This window comes from Microcaecilia unicolor, chromosome 7, assembly GCF_901765095.1.
Source record: "Microcaecilia unicolor chromosome 7, aMicUni1.1, whole genome shotgun sequence".
In the NCBI taxonomy this organism is placed as follows: Eukaryota; Metazoa; Chordata; class Amphibia; order Gymnophiona; family Siphonopidae; genus Microcaecilia; species Microcaecilia unicolor.
Genome location: NC_044037.1, coordinates 267,652,434 through 267,676,634, shown reverse-complemented (window position 1 = coordinate 267,676,634; position 24,201 = coordinate 267,652,434). Strand labels below are relative to the sequence as shown.

The 24,201-nt window shown below is 44.4% G+C and overlaps 1 protein-coding gene across 5 annotated transcripts in view; it reads left to right on the top strand.

The window, feature by feature from the left end:
• The window catches only part of R3HDM1 (R3H domain containing 1), a 336,575-nt gene that overhangs the window by 196,626 nt on the left and 115,748 nt on the right, over positions 1-24,201 (top strand). For 2 of the 5 annotated variants that reach the window (XM_030210708.1, XM_030210707.1), the window contains exon 17: positions 3,283-3,384. The exons of the other annotated variants lie outside the window; for them this stretch is intronic. In XM_030210708.1, coding sequence (XP_030066568.1) covers positions 3,283-3,384 — 102 coding nt within the window. The remainder of the gene's footprint in view (positions 1-3,282; positions 3,385-24,201) is intronic. 5 annotated transcript variants of the gene reach the window in all.

The window sequence follows — 24,201 nt, the reverse complement described above, 5'->3', positions numbered from 1 at the left end:
GAGCTTCTCGGATTCGAGAGCCTTTTGGACTCTAAAAAGTGGCCTTTCTGTTTATGGACTGTACAGACATGGGGGAGGGGGGCTCTCACAATCTCATCTGAACAGTCTTGAGGATGTTGTGAATGAGCACTGTTACTGCCTCAGAGAGAAGCCTCAAAGTTGAGGATGCCCAACATTTCAGCCCTAAGCTCATTCTCAACTTCCATCTTAAATGAGAGGATATTTGCCATCTCCCTTACAAAACTGGCAAAGGAGAGCTTTGCAGGAGACTTCCTCTTCTCATGTGGTGGAGGAGGATCTGATAGAAGTTCCAGGGATCCCCATCTCTCTCTCTCAGATGCCCGGGAGTGGTCTGACTCAGACTCAGGGCCTCAAACTACTGATGTGATGGGTAAGTACAGAGTGAGAGCACCTTGGCACAGTTCAGGACCTGGACTTTGAGGAAGCTCCCTCCCTTGAGGGACTAGATACTAATCCATCTCAGCTGGCACCAGCCTTGACACCCTTTTAATTATTGAAGTTGGTGCACGGACAAGTGAAAGCATGGGCCTTCAAGGTTGGCTAGACCAACATCTGGTCCAACATCAACGCCGTTGAAGCCATGGCATAGCATCAGCTCCTCCTGGACCATGGACCCAGATCTGTACCTTAACGACAGGCACCAGCAAAGGCGCAGGCTCAGTCAGCATGGTCAAGTCCACAGAAAGTTATCGGGCCAAATTGGGTGACTGGTTCTGGCCTGGTGGAGGCTGGTGCACCAGCCCTCATGCCGCAAACACTTCTTGTGTATCAGCAACATTGATGCTCCAATGCTCCTGGCATCGTGCTTCAAGGGGGACTGATGTCAGTACTTCTTGGCCTCTGCGCAGTGAACTTTATTGGAAGCTCTTGGTGCAGACGAGGATGATATTGAATCCTTACGCGTCTTTGGGATCTGATCCAAGGATACTCAACTCCAGTGGGCACTGCCAAAACTCAACATCAAGGCAGGTGGAAACTTCGATGACAACATATCCCCAGTGTCCGATGCAGATCCCTGGGACCATGTCTCCAATGCGACGAGGCTAGACTTCTTGATGCCAAAAATAGTTTTGCACTCTTCTTGGCTCTCAAGGGTCCTCTTGGACATCTGGCAACAGAGGTGACAAGAGAGCTTCATGATTAGGCCCCCAGGCATGGCAAGCACCAATTATGAAGATCAGTCCTCAATATTGTCTTGCCACATCTGGTGAACTGCTTAAAACCACTTGGAAAGTGGCAAAGTGAAATCAAATGGCTCAGTGATGGAAAAAATGAAAAAGCAAATACTATCCTGACTGGAGTGCTCAGGCCTAAGAGAAAAATGAGCTGCGGAAAAAGGAAACTTGAAGTGCCGAAAAAACTAAGGAAAACTAAAAGGGCAAAAATGTGGAACACTGGTCTTGTTTAGCACTCACAAAAATAAAGCTGCAATATGTATTTAAAAATTTGCTATAAATAATATTTGTTAAAAATGCCGCAAAGCAGCAGCAAAATGCCACAGGCACAATCCATGAGAGAGCAGCTCTGAAAGCGTCCATTAGCGCCACAGACGGAATGAGTTATCTTCGGCGCCGGCTCTGCAAGGGGGCAGAGCCAAGCCAGCTAAATTGATCGCCTGGTGTAGAGGAGATGGCCGGCTTCGTTTTTCAGCCATAATGGAAACCGGGCCCGGCCATCTCAAACCCAGCAAAATGCAAGGCATTTGGTCGTGGGAGGAGCCAACATTTGTAGTGCACTGACCCCCCTCGCATGCCAGGACACCAACCGGGCACCCTAGGGGGCACTTCTAGAAATTAAAAAATAAAAGTAGCTCCCAGGTGCATAGCTCCCTTACCTTGGGTACTGAGCCCCCCAAAACCCACTCCCCACAACTCTATTATCATAGCCCTAAGTGGTGAAGGGGAGCACCTACATGTGGGTACAGTGGGTTTTGGGGGTTTATGGAGGCCTCAACATTAACCACCACAAGTGGAACAGGTAGGAGGGGATGGGCCTGGGTCCACCTGCCTGAAGTGCACTGCACCCACTAAATACTACAGGGACCTGCATACTGCTGTCAGGGAGCTGGGTATGACATTTCAGGCTGGCATACAGGCTGGCAAAAATCTTTTTTTTTTAAAAGATTTTTTGGGTTGAAGGGGGTTGGTGACCACTGGGGGAGTAAGGGGAGGTGATCCCCAATTCCCTTCAGTGATCATGTGGCCAATTGGGGCACTTTTTTGTGACTTGGACCTAAAAATAAATGGACCAAGTGCAGCTGGCGAAATGCTTGTCTGAGCTGGCCATCTTTTTTCCATTATGGGGTGAAGCCGGCTATCTTGTAACCACGCCCCGTCCCGCCTTCTGTACCTTCCCTTGAAGGTTGGCCGGCTCTGCGACGAAAAGCAGTTGGGGCCGGCCAAAATCGTCTTTTGATTATACCGATTTGGCTGGGATCAGGAGATCGCCGGCCATCTCCCGATTTGTGTCTGAAGATGGCCGGCAATCTCTTTCGAAAATAAGCTCAATTGTAACATAAAGAAAAATGACTGAATAAAGCAAAAGTTTGCCAGCAGGGTTATTTTTCTGAGTATAACTATTTTCAGTAGTTTACCACAGAAAAATAATGAATAATAATTTTTTTTCTGAAATATATTCTCTCATATCATATTTCAGGTCATTACTGTGTAGTTGTATTTAAAAGTATTTAAATTATTAGTTTTTTAGCTACATTGTTCTTCAGAATATCAGCTTTCATGTCTCTTCCCTCAGTAGTGTTCTCCTTGTTCCCTTTCTTATTTTTCTTAATGTTTTAGACACTTTATTGAACATCTATTTGTTTTAATGTATTAGACACTTAAGTACTGCCACTGTTTTTAAAATCTTTCATGGAGTCTGTTTTTCCAAGTTTCTGAAGTTTTATGTTTTATTGTTTTTCCACATGTATATGTGCAATAGCTTCATTGGTTTCCATAAAGATCAGTGGAACTGCATCCCAGTTGTTACACTCATAACAATGAGACTCATGAAAAGAAGCTTTTCAAAACTTGAAACACAAATATTTGTAAAATAATTAAAAGCTGTTGTAACAAATCTTTAACTGCCACCTCTGTTGTTGAGACCTAGAATAATTTGTGTTTCCACTGTAGTTCAGTATAAGTTTTCATTAACTTTACTACTCAGATTTATGTGAATCATGTCCTGAAAATTTTAATTTATCTGCTTCCTATCTGCACTTTCTTTTGAGTATTAACCATGTTTGTCAAACTGTTACTTCTTCAGCCTGTTCGGCCTCTGCAGTCTTCTTCGCATCCTGTTCAGTACTCTGCAGTTTCTTACCCATCCCTGCTCCTGCCAGTCTCACCTACCCAGCAATACTCTGTGGTACTATGTCTTCTCATGACCTCTTTTGTTTTGTGCATGATTGAATGTCTAGTTTCTTTGAGTTGATATTTCTGATTTAAATTGATAAAACAAATATATTATAAGCGTGCAGACTGTATTTGTTTGTAGATATATATGCATTTTATGCACATCTTTAATTATTAGGTGTATGTAAATTGTAAACAAACTGAATTCATTCTCATGAACACATATTGCTCTTGTACTTCAGCCCCAAGCCTTTGATTCTTAACAGCCTAGAAATATAGCAACTCATACTGATTTCCTTAGGTCTACCAAATTCAGTATTCTTGTTCCACCAAGGAAACTGTCCACTAGGAAATCCTATGCTTTAAAGTGAAAGAAGTTTTCCATCTGGTGTTCTGGAAGGGGCCATAAGACATTTCATTGTAACTTTATATATGATTCTAGGATAGCTCTACTTTCACAGTTGGATTTCAAACATAAAATCAATAAAAGAGCATAGGAGCGTGTCAAAATGAAGTAACTTGTTAGATTAGGCGATAAGGTATCTAAATGATAGATGCCTTTTAATGTGGACAGGTTAAGGGAAAGACAACTTCAAATATGGGTACAAAATGGTGGGTTCCAAATTAGGAGTCACAAAACAAGAAAAAGATCTTTGAGTCATTGTGGGTAACTTACACAGATCTTTAGCCCAGTGTGCTGTGGTTGCTACTAAACAAATTGTAATAACAGAATATTAGGGATCACTCCAAAAGGAATTGAGAATATTACATATCTGTATAGGTCTATCTTGTGGCTGAACCTTGAATACTATGTGCAGTTCTGATCATCCCATCTGAAAACGATATAGCAGAGCTTAAAAAAGTTCAGAGAGAGGCAACAAACATGATAAAAGGGATGGATCACATGGGGGAAAAAGGGTAAACAAATTAGGGCTCTTCAGCCTGGAAAACATAACTGGATGGGAGTTATTATTGAAGTTCATAGGAGGATAGTCCTGGAAAATAATAACTGGCACATTGAAAGTAAATTGTAGAAAGTATTTTTTTTAATGCAATCAAGGGAACTAGCATGGCATAGTACAAAAGAGATCTGGACAAGTTTTTAGAGAAGGCGATACAAAAAATATTAGCAAGGAAGACTTTCAGGTGCTGATAATGGAATCCACCAGGGGAGAAGGTCATAGTTGACCTTGTACTTCCAAATGAGTGTATTTTTGATATCCAAGTGTAATCATCTGTCATCCATTCAACACCAGATGGTAGTATTTGGACATTTGTAGAGAGAAGGTTCATTAAAATAATGAGAGCCCTACCTAGACTTTAGGAAAACTAAAAGGGGTTAGACGGTTTCCTAAAGGACAAGTCCATAAACCACTACTAAATGGACTTGGGAAAAATCCACAATTCCAGGAATAACATCTATAGAATGTTTGTACGTTTGGGAAGCTTGCCAGGTGCCCTTGGCCTGGATTGGCCGCTGTCGTGGACAGGATGCTGGGCTCGATGGACCCTTGGTCTTTTCCTATTGTGGCATTACTTATGTACTTATAATGTTGTCAAGATGAAGGGATATTTCAAGGAGTCATTAGCTGGATGGGAACACCTGGGTGAAGTGGAAAAGCAGTGGGCAAAAGTGAAAGGAGATATTTATGCTGTCTCATTTTTCTGTGGTCTTTACTGCACACAGATTGGGTTTTTTTAAAAATTCTTTCTTTAGTTTCCTTTCTGTTGTTTGATTTTTATTTTTATTTTTTTTTTCAATTTTGGAAGAAGACATTTAGGGCTAGATTCTATTTATTACGCTTAAAAAATCAGCACAAAAAATACACAGAGGCACAGTTTATAGAATACACCTAAATTTAGTTGTAGTTTATAGAATACACCCAGTGCTTCCTGCGACTATATTTAGTTATGGCCATTTACACCAGCTAAAATCTGATGTAAATGCCGACACCAAAGATACGTGCAGAACAGGCATATTTTATAACACTGTGCATAATTGCAAGGAAAGCCCACAACCCACCCATGGCCATGCCCCTTTTGAGATCTGCATCTTAGAATGTACACACATCACTTTATAGAATATGCTTAGAAAATTGTCCAAGTAAATTCGAATTAAAGTTGATTAGTGGCAATAATTACCTGTTAAGTGGCAGTTATCGGCTCTGATTGACTTGTTAAGCTAATTAAGTTTCTTGTGCAAACCAGAATATGACCAGATTTGCATGTGCAACTTAGGTCGCACTATGTAGAATTTGGGGGTTAATGTAAGCAAGTGCAAAGTGGTGCATGTAGGGAAGAGGAACCCAAATATAGTTACATGATTCAAGATTCCACACTATTCAATTCAAATCAATTCTTGTTTACCGCTAATATCCCCTTTCCAGGGTTCAATGCAGTTTACATTTTAGATGAGACAAAAGCAAATAGTGTGAGGTGTGAGAAACATTAGAGATCATTGGTGTAATGCATGAGACTAAAAACATTAAGAAAAGGATAATGGGTAATACTGGGAGGTAGAAGTCCCGATGAATTGTTATGAAGCAGTCGTTGGGAAGAGAAAGGTTTTTAGCCTATTCCTGAAGTTGAGGTAGCTATATTCTGTTCCGATGGGAATAGGTAGGGAGTTTCATATTTTGACTCCAAAAACGAGGAATAGAGAGCTGAAAATCTGATTTCGAATTGTCTTTTGGGACAGTGATTCTAGCATCAGTTGTTGTTTCAGTTTGTTAGACTGGAACAGACATAGAGGGGCATAATCGAACGAAAACGTCTATCTCCATGGGCGTTTATCTCCGAGAACGGGTCCGTGAAGGGGCGGACCGAACCGTATTTTCGAAAAAAATAGACGTCCATGTTTTATTCGACAATTTGTGAGCTGGGCGTTTTTGTTTTTCAGCGATAATGGAAAATGAAAGCGCCCAGCTCAAAAACGAATAAATCCAAGGCATTTGTTCATGGAAGGGGCCAGGATTCGTAGTGCACTGGTCCCCCTCACATGCCAGGACACCAACCGGGCACCCTAGGGGGCACTGTTACAAAAACAAAAAAAAAAGGTAAAAGAGCTCCCAGGTGCATAGCACCCTTCCCTTGTGTGTTGAGCCCCCCAAATCCCCCTCAAAACCCACTGCCCACAAGTCTACACCATTACTATAGCCCTAAGGGGTGAAGGGGGGCACCTACATGTGGGTGCAGTGGGTTTGGGGGGGTTGGACGACTAAGCATTAAGCAGCACAGTTGTAACAGGTAGGGGGGAGATGGGCCTGGGTCCACCTGCCTGAAGTCCACTGCACCCCCTAACAACTGCTCCAGGGACCTGCATACTGCTGCCAGGGAGGTGGGTATGACATTTGAGGGTGAAAATAAAAAGTTGTGAAACATCATTTTTTGTGGTGGGAGGGGGTTAGTGACCACTGGGGGAGTCAGGGGAGGTCATCCCCGATTCCCTCTGGGGGTAATCTGGTCATTTAGGGCACTTTTTGGGGCCTTATTCGTGAAAAAACAGGGTCCAGGAAAAGTGCCCTAAATTCTAGCTACAAACGCATACTTTTTTTCCATTATTGGCGAAAGGCGCCCATCTCTGTTCGGGTGATAACCATGCCCCAGTCCCGCCTTCACCACGCCTCCGACACGCCCCCGTCAACTTTGTACGCTTCCGCGATGGAGTGCAGTTGAAAACGTCCAAGTTCGGCTTTCGATTATACCGCATTATTTGTTTTTGTGAGATAAACGTCCATCTCCCGATTTAGGTCGGAACGTGGGCGTTTTTCTCGTTCGATTATAAGCAGGGTAGCGAAGCAGTATTAGCAGTTCAGCGGTGAAGCCCTGTGGGATTTGAAAAACTAAACAAGCAGCTTTGAACCTGAGTCTTTCTGCTATGGTAAGCCAGTGCAGTTTGTTTAGATGAGTATAAACACTAGTATGTCTATTCAATCTGTATATATCTAGCAGCAGTGTTCTGTATGATTTGCAATTTTTTTCTGATATTGACACTTAATCCCAAGAAATAGAACGTTGCAGTAATCCAAGTGAGATAGAACTAACATTTGGACTAGTCTTCACCCAAGAAAAGGGTTTAGGTATTGTCACTGATATGTTGAAACCCTCTGCTCAGTGTGCAGTAGTGGCTAAGAAAGCAAATGTTAAGAATAAAAAGTAAGAATATTATTATGTCCTTGTATTACTCCATGGTGCAACCACTCCTCAAATACTGTGTACAGCTTTCCACATTTCAAGAAAGATATAGCGGAATTAGAAAAGCTACAGAGAAGGGTGCCAAAAATGATAAAGGGGGTGGGAGACTTCCTTATGAGGAAAGGCTAAAGAGGCTGGGGCTCATCAGCTTGGAGAAGAGATGGCTTAGATGTGAATCACTTGTTCATTCCTTCCAAAAGTATGAGGACTAGGGGACATATGATGAAGCTACTAAGTAATAAATTTAAAGGAAATTGGAGAAAATATTTCTTTACTCAGTGTGAAATTAAATTCTGGAATTCGTTGCCAGAGATTGTGGTAAAAGCAGCAGGGTTTAAAAAAGGTTTGGACATGTTCCTGCAAGAAAAGTTCATAAACCATTATTAAAATCCACTGCTTATTCCTGGGATAAGCAGCATATAAGCTGTTTTTACTTTTTTGGGATTTTGCCAGGTACTGGAGACCTGGATTAGCCACTGTTGGAAAAAGAATACTGGGCTTGATGGACCTTTGGTCTGTCCCAGTATGGCAATGCTTATGTTCTCATCAAACTTTGGTCTAGTTTGTATTTTTTTTTTCAACATTTTTGTGAGCAATATTTTAGGAAAATTGTTGGGTAAAGTTTGCCACTTTGGGGATAATACCAAAAACTACGATAGGAAAGTCACCCTGGAAGATATGAATAACATGGAGAAGGATCTCGCAAAAATTAGTGGACTATAATTTGACGACTAATGTTTAATGTTAAGCAATGCAGGATTATGTGTCTGGGCTTCAAAAACCAAAGAGATCAGTAAAGTATAAGGGGTAAAGAAGTACTTATGTACACAAAAAAGGAGTGGGACTTGGAGGTGATAGTATCTGATGATCTTGGAGGAGGCCAGATGGGCAAAAATAAATAAATTAAAAATGATGGCTTGGTTGGAGAGGGAGAGGAATGGTCAGCAGGAAAAAGGAGATGACAGTGCCTTTGACTAAGGCAATAGTCAGAATTCTTAGAGTGCTCTTTACAATTCTGCAGACCACGCATTCAAAATGATACAAGCAGGATGGAATTGTTCTAGAGTGTAACTACTTCTAAAATGGTTGGTTGGTGGTTTCCATCATAAAACATTTGGAGACAGACTTAAGTATTTCAGTATGTATACTGTGGGAGAAGGGAGATATGATGGAGTCTTGATTTAAAGGAGATGGTATCTCAATTGAAAGGAAGCTCTGGAACCAAGGGGACATAGAATGAAGGTAAAAGAGGATAGAGTAAGGAAATAGTTTTTTTACGGAGAGGATAATGGATGGCAATCTCTCGTTCAACAGGGCCATTTTGAAACTTCAGAAAACTCAGTTATCGCTTTATTATTCAGCATTCGTTCCTGAAGAAGCCTCGTGGGGTGAAACGGTGGCCCCGTTGAACGAGAGACTGCCAGTGCTGATTTTGAGACACAAGCTAAATGCTGTCTTATATATTTGCGATACTTTTCCCATGCTTTGAACAAGCCTGAGAATATGATTGAATGAGAACTTATTTCAAGCGCTGAGAGAAGTGGAGAATTAATGTTAATAACAGTTCTATTTTTGTTTAAATTTAGATAAGCATCACAAAATTTTGAAAAAAGATTTTGGAGTTTTTCTAGCCCAGTGATAGAAATGAAGCACTTTTCACATGCATACATTCTGTGACAGCGTTTAAAACCAAGGACGATGTGGTTTCTGAGGGCTTTTCTCCAAACAATAATATATCACAGTAGTTTTGAATGTTATGAGCTAGGGTCAGTATTCTTCAGTATTAGATTACCTTTAGATTTCAACAGTTTTTATTGATGACAAAATCCAAAAATACAACTTCACTATAGCACATAAAGAACAGCTGTAACAGAAACATCACCGGTATACATCCATAGTAATGGTCATCAAATTTATGCATTAAACCCCCCCCCCTTCCAACTATTTGTTGCAACCTTTCCCCCCCCCCCCCCCCCTTTTTCCTTGATTGATGACCTGATCAAAGAAAACACACATTGCAGGTTTCGAATGTACATGACTTTAAGCATGAATTCGTATCCAAGTAAACATCTTATTACTTATATTCATCAAACTTTTCCCCCCTCCTCCTTCCCCCCCCACCCTCCCCCTTTTCCATTCGAAACAATGTGTTTTGAACAATTCAGTCAACCAAAACATATCAACAATCATAACTATACGAGAACACGTGCACTCAACTCATTCCTATCTTCAATCTCCCAGCTCCCATCCCACCTTACCAGTCGCCCAGAAGCTGAACAATTAGTGAGCATATTGTGGGTTCTAGGGGACAATTTAAAACAATATGGATATGTTCTTAAAGCTCCCATCAATACATCTCTATTTTGTGATATGTCCGATGAAATTTCCACTTAGCATCCTTTGCATTCTCAATTATTCCCCTTCCCTCCCTCCCACTCCCATCCAGTCGCCATCTCTCAACAACAATCTTCATCTGACACCAGACCACAGACAAATACAAGTATTAGATTACCTTTAATTAACTCTAGCTAAGACTGCATTTATTGTCTGTGTTCTTTATGAGAGTCGTCCTCAGTGCCAAGCATGTAGTGCTATTTCAACTTATAAAGCCAACTTTCGAGCCAATGTAGTTTTAAGCCATAAAGGTGGAGATTCTATATATGGCGCCTGGAAAATTTGCATGGAAATCATTTTTGCCTAAGCGTATTCTATAAGATTTAGGCGTGGTATATAGAATATGCTTAGTTGATATTCCAGCTCCTAAAACTATGTGCATCCATTTACACCAATGAAAACATGTAAATCCCTGCACGTATATTTACGTGGACTGGGCCATATTCTGTAACAAAGCGTGTAAATTTGGGAATGACCACAAACCGCCAAAGCCATGCCCCTTTTGAACTGGTGCAGCATACAGTCCAAGAGGAATGGTCTGAAGGATTCCTAGCATTGATGCAGCCGTTGGAAGAAGTGAGCGGCACATCTTTTCAGGAAGTCCAGACCAGAGGCAATTCTCCACAGCTGCAGGCTTGGAGTTCCCCCATGGCGGCATCAACTCGAGAAAACACTAAGGCACTCAGAGGGAGCTCAGTTTTGGGCTCTGGCTTTCTGGGAGGTGTAAGGACAGTCCAGATGAACTGTGCCATAGCTATTGAAAATGCTGGTTTGACTCTGTGTCATCACAGTACTGGTATGTTGAACCCGACCGGAGATGATTGATGGATCACAGGGGTTGCAGAGTCCCAATGAAGTTCCAGGTTTGGCTGTTCCTAATTTACTTCTGTCACAACCTGTTATAAACTTGGAGAGAATTTGGGAAGCGGTCTTTGAATTAACAACAGTTTTGTTTCCTTGTGTTAATGAGCTTGCTCAGAAAGAAAAGAAGTTGGATGATAAAATGATTCTGCATAGTTTTGATTTGACTCAGATCTCTACTAAAATTTATAATGGAAGTGTTGGTAGCTTTTGTTAAGCAATTGCAGGCAATTTTGGTTAAAGATCTTACAGTTGTTCTAAGAATTAGTCTTTAGCGAAGTGTTCAAAGTTGCAACCTTCATGTATTAAATTTTCCTAAAATTCCAGTGATTTCAGTGAAGAAAATGTTTAAGAAACATTTTGAATGGTCCAGAATATAGTTTCCTACTTCTTGCTTATGTTTATTATTTGCCTGCTAAGAGAGGAGAATTACATCATAAAGATCAAAATCATGGAATAGTTGATATGGAGGTTGATGGACTGGATGTTAAAAATGTACTGGAAACTTCTGACTCTGAGCAATGATTTTCTGCAGCTTTGATGGTAATGTTTGCACTATTTTCAGGTATGGAATGGCTACTCAGTGTCCTTAAAGAATCAAGGAAAGTTATTTATGACTTAACATTCATATGCTTCCTAATGTAGGAAGATAAACATAGAAGAGGCAGAAATAGTTCCTGTTACTTTGCGCCAGTGTTTTGCAGTTAGGGGCAGTATTTTTTTTTCATAAATGTGTTGTTAATTTTCAATCTGTAAAATAGTTTTTTTTTTTAAACCATCTCATTTGTCTATGTTTTTGGCAGCTAAAAGATTTGAAGTTCTTTCTGCCCCTGTAAAAGATTTGCAGTGCCTCAGAAATCTCCTGGGATCAATTTTGTCAGTCTTCGTGAGATATTGTGTGTGTGTGGGGGGGGGGGGGGGGGTATTAAACCAAGTTGACTTTTTATGGATGATACTAAAATCTACAATAGAGTGGGCACCCTTTCGGGAGTAAACAAAATAAGAGACTGGGTAGTTGTCCATTGCCTATTAGTCAAGATTAGTGCATTGACAATACAGAGTTACATATTTAGGGTGCAGAAATGTGTGATATACATAGTGTTCGTGGGAAGTCATAAGAAACTGATATGCACTGACCAGGAGAGACATCTTGAAGTTATACTTTCAAGGCAGTTAACAGTATGATAAGGTGTCTAGAACCAGATGGAAGCTGGAGCGTATTGGAAGAATCAAAATCAGTGTGTGTGTGGGGGGGGGGGGGGGGGGGGGGGGGGGAGAGAGGGGAATAGGTGATGAAATAACCTGTTTACAGGTCATTGATATTCTGTTATCAAGGCCAGGTCTCCTCTGAAAGGGTATAAACAAGAGGCAGCTAAGAGAGTAATTTTTAATGAATATTTGGAGCACATAGACTTCCAATGGCAGACTCGCGAGACTTCTGCTGTAGTCTTGGAGGCTGCCGTTGTAAGTGTTGGCGGCCATTTTGAACAGTGATCCGGCAGTGGGGGAGGGTCAGCGCCAGCAGTGGGCATGCAGGACCGGGGATCTTTCCTGCGTGCCCCGAAGAATTTGCGACACAACCTGGGTGGCTGGAGGGAGGCAGGTGAGAGAGCAGGGTCGTTGGACATGGGTGGCTGCAGGGGGGCAGAGGGAGAGGAGGGTCACGACATGGGTGGCTACAGGGGGGGCAGGGGAGAGGAGGGTCGCTGGACATGGGTGGCTGCAGGGGAGAGAGGAGGGTCGCTGGACATGGATCAGCTGTGAGGCATGGATTTTTTTTTTCTTTTTTCGCGAGTTCTGAAGTTCACAGCATAATTGCAACAGTGACGTCAGCCTGACTACAGAGCCTAGCTCAGCAACTCCGAAAGAGCCATGGAAACAGGCAGCAAGATTAGAACGTTGGAGGTGAGAATTATTATATAGGATTGATGCATTTAGCATAATATGACCATTTTGCTGTCTTATTCTCTTTATTATAAGAACTAGAGAGTGTGTTACATGCCTGACATGATTCAACAGAGCGGTTCTTATGCCAAACATGCTCTGCCTTAAGTACTTGACAACGTTAACGTTAACCCGCAGAGGAACCAAGGATTCTTGCATTTTAAAGATGAAGCATGAGGACAACCTATGTTGGAATCAGGGGAATCATCCCAGGGCAAAGTAAAATAAGATTGCAAAGAGGTATTCCAGCAGAGGGAAACTTCTTCAAGGGGGAGAGTCAAAAAAGTATCTTGACATGAGTCTAAAGAGAGGGATAGATGTTTTGGGATCTCAAAAGAGAAATTGACTGGTGATAGAAGGGCGAGCTGTGTTACAAGATGGGAATGAGAACTTGTCATGGTGGAAAGTATCAAGAAATGATCTGTCCAGGGAGAAGCAAAAGACTGGAGATTATACTCAGGTGAACATGATATGGAAAGGTACATCTAGGTTCATGTTGGAGCCATTGTCATTGTCAGCAGCCTTTTTGGTTGGCTTTCGTTAAGGAGATTTGCAAAGCTTGCAGTATAAACTTCTGTGGAATGGCCTCCAAGTGGAGATGGTGAAGATTAAATTACATTACAGGACACTTATACCCAATACTTGCCTCCTGAGTTCAGTGTGGCTTACATGTCAAGAAGACTGGGCATTCCCAGGAATATTACAGCAAAAAAAAAAAATTCATAATATATAAAAAAAAACATTTGAAGAAAAAAATTTCATAACTGATCCAGGACTAAGAGTCCAAAAATAATCCATTAACAGTCATTAAGTCAAATAATTTCTAAATAATAAAGATTTCAACAACTTCCGAAACGTGGCATAATAGCCTGACTTCTGATGTTTCATGGAAGACTATTCCAGTAAGTAGCAGCCTGATATGCAAAAGCACTGACAAAATAATTCTTATGTTTAATCCTTTTGAGATTAGGATAATGGAGCAATAAAAACTCCCTAGAATCAGGGTTCGAATTCCTAGGAGACAGATAGATGAGAGTCACCATGTAATGAAGAACTAATCCATGCAAAAATAAAAATTAACCCTCCCCCCCCCCCCCAAAACAAAAAAAACAAACAAACCAAAGAGCACAATTTAAACAACAACACACGCATGCATTATGAAGACTATCTGAATTCAAGCAAGCTTGAGACAAGTAAAGGACTAAAATATAGATTTACACATGCGTCCAGCTTTTCCTACATGAGCACGAAGCTGTGGAATGCATTGCCACTTAACCTGAAAACAATTTACGACCTAATCAGCTTTCGTAAATCACTGAAGACTTATCTCTTCAACAAAGTTTACCTAGGAACTGTAACACCCCACCAGTTACCTGATATTCTGAGTGTTGTCTCGCTATACCTGATTGCTTAATTCTATTATGTCATCCATGTTCTTTATGTAATACCAATTGTATCTTTTACTCTGGAATGGCAAATTCCATGATGGAACATTGTAAGCCACATTGAGCCTGCAAATAGGTGGGAAAATGTGGGATACAAATGCAACAAATAAATAAATATATAGGATCTCTAAGAGAGAGAAAGGGATAGTAGATAGCATAAATAGGCAAACTACATAGGCCAGTATGGTTTTTATCTGCCTTTATTTTTCTCTGTTTCTAGAATCCAACTCCAACCCTATTAGGGCCTGTTACTTTCTTTTTAGGTTGACTTTGTCAGTTCAAAAAAAAAAAAGTGAAAGGGCTCTTGACAAGAAAAACAGGTTAGTGCCCATTGTCACCTTTTTTCCCCCCTGTGTTTCCTTGGAAGTCAGCTTGTAGATTTAAAAAAAAAAAATCTTGCTTGTCCTCAGAGAAGAAAGTTGCTTACTTGTAATAGGTTTGTTTTGAATATCAGTACTCGCAGATAGGTAACATTATCTGATGTTATCCAGTGTCATAAAAATAAGTAACTAGTTCTTAACTTTATTTAGTACTGTCTACTTACTGCTTTATTGAAAAAATTCACACAAGGTAGTAGTGTATACAGCAAGAAAATGTCGAAAGATAATAGACAGTTACAGCAGTAAACATATTCAAATAACAATACACATTATGGCAGGGCTCAACAAATTCCAGGCATCAGGTCACCATGGCAAGTAAAAAATTGTGCCCCATGCCTAGTTTTTGCAGCCCAAATATGTGCAGCTTTGTTGGACTGTTGAAAGTAAGCCAGCATTGGCACAGCCTTTGTACGCTTAGTGCCAACATACCTGCAACCAAGCCATCAGAAGAGAATCTATAAATCCACATTACCCTTTCCACATGAAGTATAGCTGACAGGCAACATTATATCAACATATATTTAGCAACCCTACGCCCCCCCCCCCCCCCCCCCCCCCCACATACACACACACTCTTTCTTACACTAAAGTTTTGCCAAATTAATCCTCCAAATAAATTTCACTGGATTAACAGGCCACATCTCTATGTGTTAGCCAACAGGGCAGCACTTACATGGGATATATCAACTTCAGAAAGAGCACCATCTTGAGAAGCACACAATGTCCCGTCATAGAAAAAGATCTTTCCAGAGGTAATTTTTTAAGCAATTTGCCTGTCGTAGCCCTGACATTCAGAGAATACATCATCTTTACCTATCTGGGTATCCAGACCCTTAAGTATTTCAGTTGTTCTGGCTCCAGACACAAGGGAAGGTTGCCTTGCCAGTTCCCTGGAAACCATGGATCCAATCATGGCTAATGATTTATCAAAGTTTACCTTCAGGCCTGCAAAACTTTGAAACCATCCTGAAGAGTCTGTTACAAGAGGACAAGGTTCAGTCAAGAATAGCAGAACATCATTTCCAAACAGACTAATTTTGACACCCTCCCCCTTTCATAGCTGAATTTTCATGGATTTTCGTAGTTATTGATTCTAAGATAAGGATGAACAGTATGGTAGATGAGGGACAGGCCTGCCAAAGTCCCCTCCCCCCAACCTCAAGGAGAACATCTCCATAACAAGGCTATTGACAGTCAAGCACTCGAACAAAGCAAGCCAATTCAGTGTAAGTTGTATCCCCCCCACCCCCCCCCCCCCCGACTGATCCAGCACCATATAGTGCCATAATACTTTATTGAATGCTTTTTCTGCACCCAACCTCAGAATTATTCCCTCCCACTCCACCCCTTCGCAAACTTTGTCTGATTCTCCACTACCAAGTCCCAGTACTACCTCTCACAATCTGTTCTCCCTTACTGTGACCAGGATTATTACATTGTCAGGAAAACAGTAAGGTTGATGGATGATTCTTCCAACAAAATCATACTAACTAAAGAAAGTTCTTATTGTGTGGTTTTATTGACAAACGCAAAGACCTGACACTTGTCCATGTTTCGGCTCAAAGAGCCTACCTCAAGGGTCTCTGGTGGACAATCAACTCAAGCTAAATTTCTTCCAAGGTAAAACCACAAGGTAGATAAATGAATAGTTCCACGAACACCCTCTAAGCACAGCTAGTTCTTGCAAATGTGCTTTTGTTGTTGTGATTTTGTTGGAAGAATCATGCGTCAATCTTACTGTTTGTGTCTTTCTACGTACTTTGTAAGGTTCCTTTCATCTCTCCACTTCAGTGGTTGTTTCCTTTCAGGATTTTTACATCAACATTAATGAGGGAAATGGGGACAGTAAGAGCCTATCAGATGTAGATTCCTTCCTTTTTTGTGCAAAACTACAGTTAGAACTTGTCCTCTTTCTAATGACCTCTTCCATTTTCCAGATCGTGGGTAATATATCCTGTGAAGGTTACATTAAAGGATAACATTGCCTTTACAAAATTGAATTCCAAGTACTACTACGTACATCCAGACCTGCAGCCTCACCGGGTTTTAGACCTTTAATCACCAAATAGATCTTGAGCTCTGAAAGAGCGTGGACCATATAAGTCTCTATTGAACTCTAAAACTGGTGTGCAGTGGCCTTTGTAAGATGAACCACCTGTCCAGATCCTGTTTGTATTCTGGTAACATACATACATTGCCTAGGGTCCCGTACAAAATGGGCCATTAATTTATCGCCTTATTACCATATTTGTTTAGCTGATATTGGAAATATATTATGGATTTCATAGCACACTGTGATAATGACCCAGCACTTCTCTCATTGTATTATTATACTCCCTGTCAGTCTTCCACTAAAGAAAAGGGCAAATGATCTACAAGATCCAATATGGTTTAAACAAAGAGCAGGTCACACAAGGTCCATAAAAATATTTATTCACCACAACATTAAAAGACCTAAAAGCCTGAGAAGGGCTGCATCAGGGGCATACAAAGATTGTTAATAAACACATCCTCCTATATAATAATTCTCACCTCCAACGTTCTGAAGCTGCCTGGGACCGTGGCTTCCGCTGGAGGTGGTCTGCTAAGTGCGGTAGATCACACTGGTGTCACTAGCCACATTCTGACGTGCTCCCAGCAGACCACTCCACCCTTCTCTCACCCTCCCCTCCGTAACAGCCACCTGCTTCAAAGTTCTTCACTCCTGCACGCAGGGACGCCGCTACCGACAGCTTTTTATTCCGCTTCTGTTTCAGCTGTTCCGGGTGGGACCACCGGAACAACTGAAACACAAGCAAAAAACAAAACTGTCGGAAGCGGCGTCCCTGCGTGCAGGAGACTCCCTGCCCCCCTCCTCCTCCTCTTACCGGGGTCCCGGCGGAAGCATTGAAGAGCGAGCAGGCTCAGCGAGTCTGCTGCCTTCCCTTCTCTTCGCTCTGACTCTGGTCCCACCCTTGCCAAAACAGGAAGTGAGGGCGGGACCAGAGTCAGAGCGAAGAGAAGGGAAGGCAAAGGCAGCAGACTTGCTGAGCCTGCTCGCTCTTCAATGCTGCCGCCGGGACCCCGGTTAGAGAGGGGGAGAGGGGGGTTGGTGATTTTGGAGGGGGGCGACGTGCACGTTGGGGGATGGGAGGGAGGGGGGACTGGAACTCGGAGGGAGGACAGACTGAAGGGGAGGAAGGAAGCCGTGGAAATCGGAGGGGAGGAAAGGGGGCCGTGGGACTTGGAGAGGACGGGGGGGGGGGGAGGAAAACCTTGTTAGTACCCGTTTCCTTTCATACAGAAACGGGCCTTTTTTACTAGTGTTAGTAGAAATCATAATAACCAAATTAATCTAATATGACACAACTAATGAAAGCATAAATAGTAGAGATCGTAAAAACTCAATTGAATGATTGTGTCAAAAACAAATAAAAGGCGTAAAGAGTGTATAAACATAAGTAAAAAAAAAAATAAAATTGAGAGTATAAAAAAAATATATCGCTGAATGATTAAAACGCCAAGTGTTAAAAAAACAGTGTCGGAGGTGAAACAGAAATTAGACCGTGCGGTATATTTAGGTGGCTCCATCTATTTGGTAAAGGTTAAAAAGTAATGGATAAAAAAGCATAAGGAGTCAAAGAATACATACAGGCATGAAGTAAAAATTACTAAGATAAACTGTGTGAATAAGTTTTTTTTATTGCTTGGCTTTTTAATCATTTTATTTAGGGCTGCATTTCAGAAGTAGGCTGTGAAAAATGTAAGGCTGTTTTTAGGAGACAGGATCCAAGATGGCGACTGGAGCAGTTGTGCGTTTTGTGTGCTTCTGAACATCCGTGAGCATGCCTATTGTTAGGAACTTTCCCTATGCTGGTAATGGGGAAAAGAAAGGGGAAAACTAAGGCTTTTACCTCCTCGAACCTGGTAGAAACCCCCACCTCACGTCAGGCTACTCTGGTGTGGTTTGGGGTTTGAACGCTAGGAGAGCCAATGCCTGCTTCGATGGGCTCCGCAATTGCTGAGGCAGACAGCAGCATCAAGGTAGTTTCATTCAGTCCTCCCTCTAGCACAGCCCCCCCACGACCTGGAAGTAGTTCTTTGTCGATGGAGCTACAGCACAGCACGTTGAAGCGCCCGAAGGAACAAGCTTCTGCTGAATGAGGAGGCCACGTCGTCCCCGGGGAGATTAACATCAGAGGAGAGACAAGTTGTTCAGCCCTCCTCTAATCCAGGGCTCTGCTTCCAGGGGGAATGGTGGTTTGGAGAGACCGGCTGTGGTGACGATGGAGTCACTATGAGATGCGATCCAAGGTTTGAATTCCTCCCTTCTACAGGTTTCTAACTCCTTTAAGGGAGAGATTTTGGAGCTAAAACAATCTTATCAATCTGTGTCTGGCAAGATTGAAGTTCAAGCAAATAAAACTAATGCATTAGAAGGTGAATCACGCAGTTACAGAATTTTGCCTTGACAGTCATCAGGGACAGAGATATTCAAGCTCGTAAGCTTGAGTACTTAGAAAATCAAGGAAGAAGGAATAACTTGAGGTTTTTAAACTTTCCTAAGTCATCACTTATTCCAGCCCTTGATATGTTAAAAAAATACTTTGGTGAAATATTGGGAATTCTGGCTGAGGGCTATCCGCCCATAGTCAGAGCCCAATATATAGTGGGAACTTCTAGATCTTTGACTGAGCAACCTCAACCTGGTTTAAACGTGACTGAATTTCTGGAAAGTTCTCTAGAAGTAATAACCAGGGCTGTGCCAAGGGTCTCTGGTGCCCCCCTGCAGACTATCAGTTGGCGCCCCCCCCCCCCTGGTTTGGCACAAGATACAAAGGAAATAGGAGCTGAAAGATGGCGTGCATCTTTGAGGGATTGCTGAACAAAAAAAAGGTTCATATTTCATTTCAATTTTCTAAAAGCCAGTTTCTCATACATCTGTACACAGCTACTGAAAACAGATCTTTTCAAGAAGGCATACCATAATCATCCATCTTAAACACTAAATAATAACACTACACAGATACAAAACCGAAAGCCTATCACATGATTGATTACCCTCCTTGCTACCTATATTTAAGCACTACCACTTTAAACCTCATGTCGAATAGAATCTCTCTATAGCAGATGACCTTATGTCACAATCCAATTTATTACTCAGGAACCTTTATACAATACCATGCAGGCATGCTAATATTACGCTGAAGATGCTCATATATTTTTGTACTTATTTTGCCATCTATTTTTTTTTTTTTTTTGGGGGGGGGGGGGGGGTAATGGCTCACTTTGCTTTTTTCCTGTCTGCCTCTTTGCCTTTCTGTTCCGTCAGCTTATCTTCCTTTCCTCGTGCCCTTGTAGTCTCCCCTCCTTCCTCCCTGATTCTAGCTTGTTCTCTTCTCCCCCCCCCCCCCCCCCCCCAACACACAGAAATTTCCTTGCCTTGTTTTCCCTATCTGCCTCTTTGCCTTTCTGTTCCATCAGCACTTGTTTTCCTTTCCTGTCCCCTTAGTCTCCCCTCCTTCCTTCCTCCCTGATTCTAGCTTGTTCTCTTCCCCCCCCCCCCCACAGAAATTTCCTTGCCTTGTCTTTCCTTTCTTCCCAGCAGCTGGTTCCAGTTCCCCCAACCTGCAGCCTCAAATGCACTTTCTTTATCCCCCATAAGTAGGCCCACGCCACGCCAGCCATTACAGTAATGAAAACAACAAGGCGATGTCTTCTTCTTACCAATGATGTCCACAGCACAGTCAGTCTCAGCAAAACACAAAATTAATGCGGAGCGGGCAGGGCAGGCAGCGGATCTCATCATTCAATCCATCCAAACAGCGGCGCCGGCTCTCCTCTCAACAGCACTCCAACGTGGCGGCGGCGGCAACACTCGGTCCTCGTGGAAGAGCTGGCTGGGGGCGGTGCCATTGCCAAACAGACGAACGAGCGCTGCGCACGGAAAGGCAGCGCATGCGCATAGGCGCCAACGCGGTAGGTGCAGAGAGGTTTATTTTTTAATTTTAGAACTGTCACTGACTCGGCTGGCGGCGGCGGCGCCCTTGAAGGCAGGCGCCCCCCTGCCGTGCTTACCCCGCTTACTGGGTTGGCACGGCCCTGGTAATAATGGAACGGACTACCCTGCTAGTGACTTTTGCCCTAGAGTCGGACAGAAATAATATTTCCATATCATCATGCTGATCAATCCATAGACTGGTGGGTTGTGTCCATCTACCAGCAGGTGGAGATAGAGAGCAAATTTTTGCCTCCCTATATGTGGTCATGTGCTGCCGGAAACTCCTCAGTATGTTCTCTATCTCAGCAGGTGGTGGTCACACACAGCAGCAGCTCTGGCTAGGCCTCCAAGCCTAATTTTTAGGTTTTGTTGAGTGCCTGGGGTTGAGGGCTCTTCTTGAGCAAGTGCAAACCTGGTGGCGCCAGGTCCCTCCTTTTCTCCCCCCTCCCGCTGGCTCCATTAAAAAAAAAAAAAAATTTGAACGTCCTTAAAGGCGTTTATTTCGACGTTTATTTAAACGTTTATTGCAGCTACTCACTGGGACACCAGGTCGTTACAGCTCGGAGCGGAAAGCAGGTAATTTTTACCTTTTTATAGCGGGCAGGGGGTTCCCCGATTGATCTCTACGTGGCCTATGGCGTCGGAGGGCGAGGGCGCAAAGAGTCGCTCCCCGGATCGCTTGGGCGCTTCTAGAGGGGATGCGGGGGTCTTAAAGTCTGATTCGCCCTTGTTGGGTGACAGTTTCGTGACCGATGAGTGTCCCGGTCCTTCCTCCGGTGTGGCGGTTTTTCCCGCCATAAACGCCCATCCCCCGCTGCTCGCCTCCGCCATCTTGGCCGGCCACGCGGCTCGGACGGCTTCTTCTTGGGCCGCCCTTGAGGTGGGAGACATTAATGCCATGAACGCCCTTAATTTGGGCGACGGCACAAAAGCAGCTAAAGTTAAGCGCCGTTCTTCCCGCGCGGCTCCTTCGCGGAGTGTCACGCCGGACGCCATCTTGGATGCGCAGCATGTCTCTCCCCCGCTCTTGCGAGCGCCGGTTGAGGGTGCATCTAGGGCTGTAGCCCAGGCTGCGGAAGTGCACAGTCTGGGGGGTTTCTCCCCCGAGTTTGTTTTGCTGCTGCATCAGGCCTTCCTTATGCAAAACGCTGCCCCTGCTCCCTCGTCTGGTAAAGAGGTTGAGGCCCCCGGAGGTAAACGCCCTCGGGTTGATTCCCAGGCCTTGGAGGACTTTGTCTCCTCCGATGTAGATGAGGGCAGCGTATCTGAGTTCTCCCAACGGTCCTTTGCGGATTCCTTGGAGGAGACGGATCCCCGCTCGGATGGAGCGGATGACCCCTCTGCAGCGCGGCTCTTTAGTTCAGAGGATTTGCCCAACCTGTTCATGCAGGCCATGGGCATTTTGAAGATTTCCTCTCCGGAGGACGTCTCTCCCTCAGCCCCTGTTGGCTCCGCCATTATGCTGGGGACGAAGCGCCCGCCTAGAACCTTCCACGTGCATGATGCCATGCACACCTTAATTTCGGCTCAATGGGATGTCCCGGAAGCGAGCCTTAAAGTGGCTAGGGCTGTGTCCCGCCTCTATCCTTTGCCTGAAAGTGAACGTGAGGCCTATCTGTGGCCTACCGTGGATTCTTTAATCACTGCGGTGACTAAGAAAACGGCGTTGCCGGTGGAAGGTGGCACGGCCCTAAAGGACGCCCAAGACAGAAGATTGGAAGCGGCCTTAAGGTCGTCCTTTGAGGCGGCTGCTTTAAGTTTGCAGGCCTCAGTTTGCGGCTCCTATGTGGCCAGGGCGTGCCTGACTATGGTGCAGCGGGCTTCCCCCTCGGCTCATTCCTTGAGGGCTGATTGGCCGGCCCTGGAATCGGGCTTAGCCTATTTGGCAGACTTGCTGTATGATGTCTTGAGGGCCTCAGCTAAAGGCATGGCTCAGACAATCTCTGCGCGGCGGTGGCTTTGGCTGAAGCATTGGTCTGCTGACCACGCCTCTAAATCCCGCCTGGCTAGATTGCCTTTTAAAGGCAAGCTGCTCTTTGGGGTCGAGCTGGACAAAATCGTGACCGATCTTGGCACGTCTAAGGGCAAGAAGTTACCAGAGGTCAGGGCTCGGGCTAGTACTCGCCCCGGTACCTCCAGAGGACGGTTTCAGGAAGCCCGTCGGTACCGCCCGGGCAGGTCGGGCTCCTCTGCCCCCTCTTCCTTCAAGAGGATCTTCTCCCCCAAGCAGCATTCCTTTCGCAGAGACCGCCGTCCCGGAGGTGCTCCCTCCGGTCCTCCCCCAGGGTCTCGTACCCAATGACGGGGCCTTGGTCCACGCCCCAGTGCAGATTGGAGGGCGGCTGTCCTCGTTTCTGGGCGAGTGGACCACAATAACTTCAGACGCTTGGGTGCTGGAAGTCATCAGAGACGGCTACAAGCTAGAGTTCTGCCGACCCTTAAGAGACGGGTTTGTACTCTCTCCCTGCAAGTCTCCGGTCAAAGCTGTGGCAGTGCAGCAGACCTTGGACAATCTGATCCGCCTGGGTGCGGTCGTTCCGGTGCCAGAAAATCAGCTTGGCAAGGGACGTTACTCCATTTACTTTGTGGTACCAAAGAAAGGAGGTTCTGTACGGCCTATCCTCGACCTCAAAGGGGTCAATCGGGCCTTGAAAGTTCGGCACTTTCGCATGGAGACTCTCCACTCTGCTATAGCGGCAGTGAAGGCAGGGGAGTACCTGGCATCCTTGGACATCAAGGAAGCGTACTTGCATATTCCCATCTGGCCTCCTCATCAACGCTTTCTGCGTTTTGCAGTCCTGGGCCGACACTTCCAGTTCAGAGCCCTCCCGTTCGGGTTGGCTACTGCTCTGCGGACCTTCTCCAAAGTAATGGTGGTCATCGCGGCCTTCCCGAGGAAGGAAGGAGTACAAGTCCATCCTTATCTGGACGACTGGTTGATCTGAGCCCCCTCTTATGCAGAGTGCGGCAAAGCTGTGAACCGGGTGGTTGCTCTTTTGAGCTCCCTGGGGTGGATCATCAACTGGGAGAAAAGCCAGCTGCGCCCAACTCAGTCCCTGGAGTATCTGGGAGTTCGATTCGACACCCAAGTGGGCAGAGTGTTCCTGCCAGACAATCGGATTGTCAAGCTTCAGGCTCAGGTGGACCAGTTCCTAGTAGCCTCTCCTCTTCGGGCTTGGGACTATGTGCAGCTGTTGGGCTCTATGACGGCCACGATGGAAGTAGTGCCCTGGGCCAGGGCTCATATGAGACCACTACAACACTCTCTGCTGCAGCGCTGGACTCCGATGTCGGAGGATTATGCTGTGCGCCTTCCCTTGGACCCAGCAGTGCGCAAGGCGCTGAGCTGGTGGACGCAGACAGACAAGTTGTCTGCAGGAATGCCTCTGGTGACCCCGGAGTGGATTGTCGTCACGACGGACGCCTCTTTGTCGGGCTGGGGAGCCCACTGCTTGGGAAGGACAGCGCAGGGGCTCTGGTCTCCTGCAGAGGCAAAGTGGTCTATCAACCTCCTGGAACTCAGAGCCATTCGGTTGGCGCTTTTGGAGTTCATCCCGGTACTGGCGTTGAAGCCAGTGCGGGTCCTGTCGGACAATGCCACGGCTGTGGCCTATGTCAACCGCCAGGGAGGT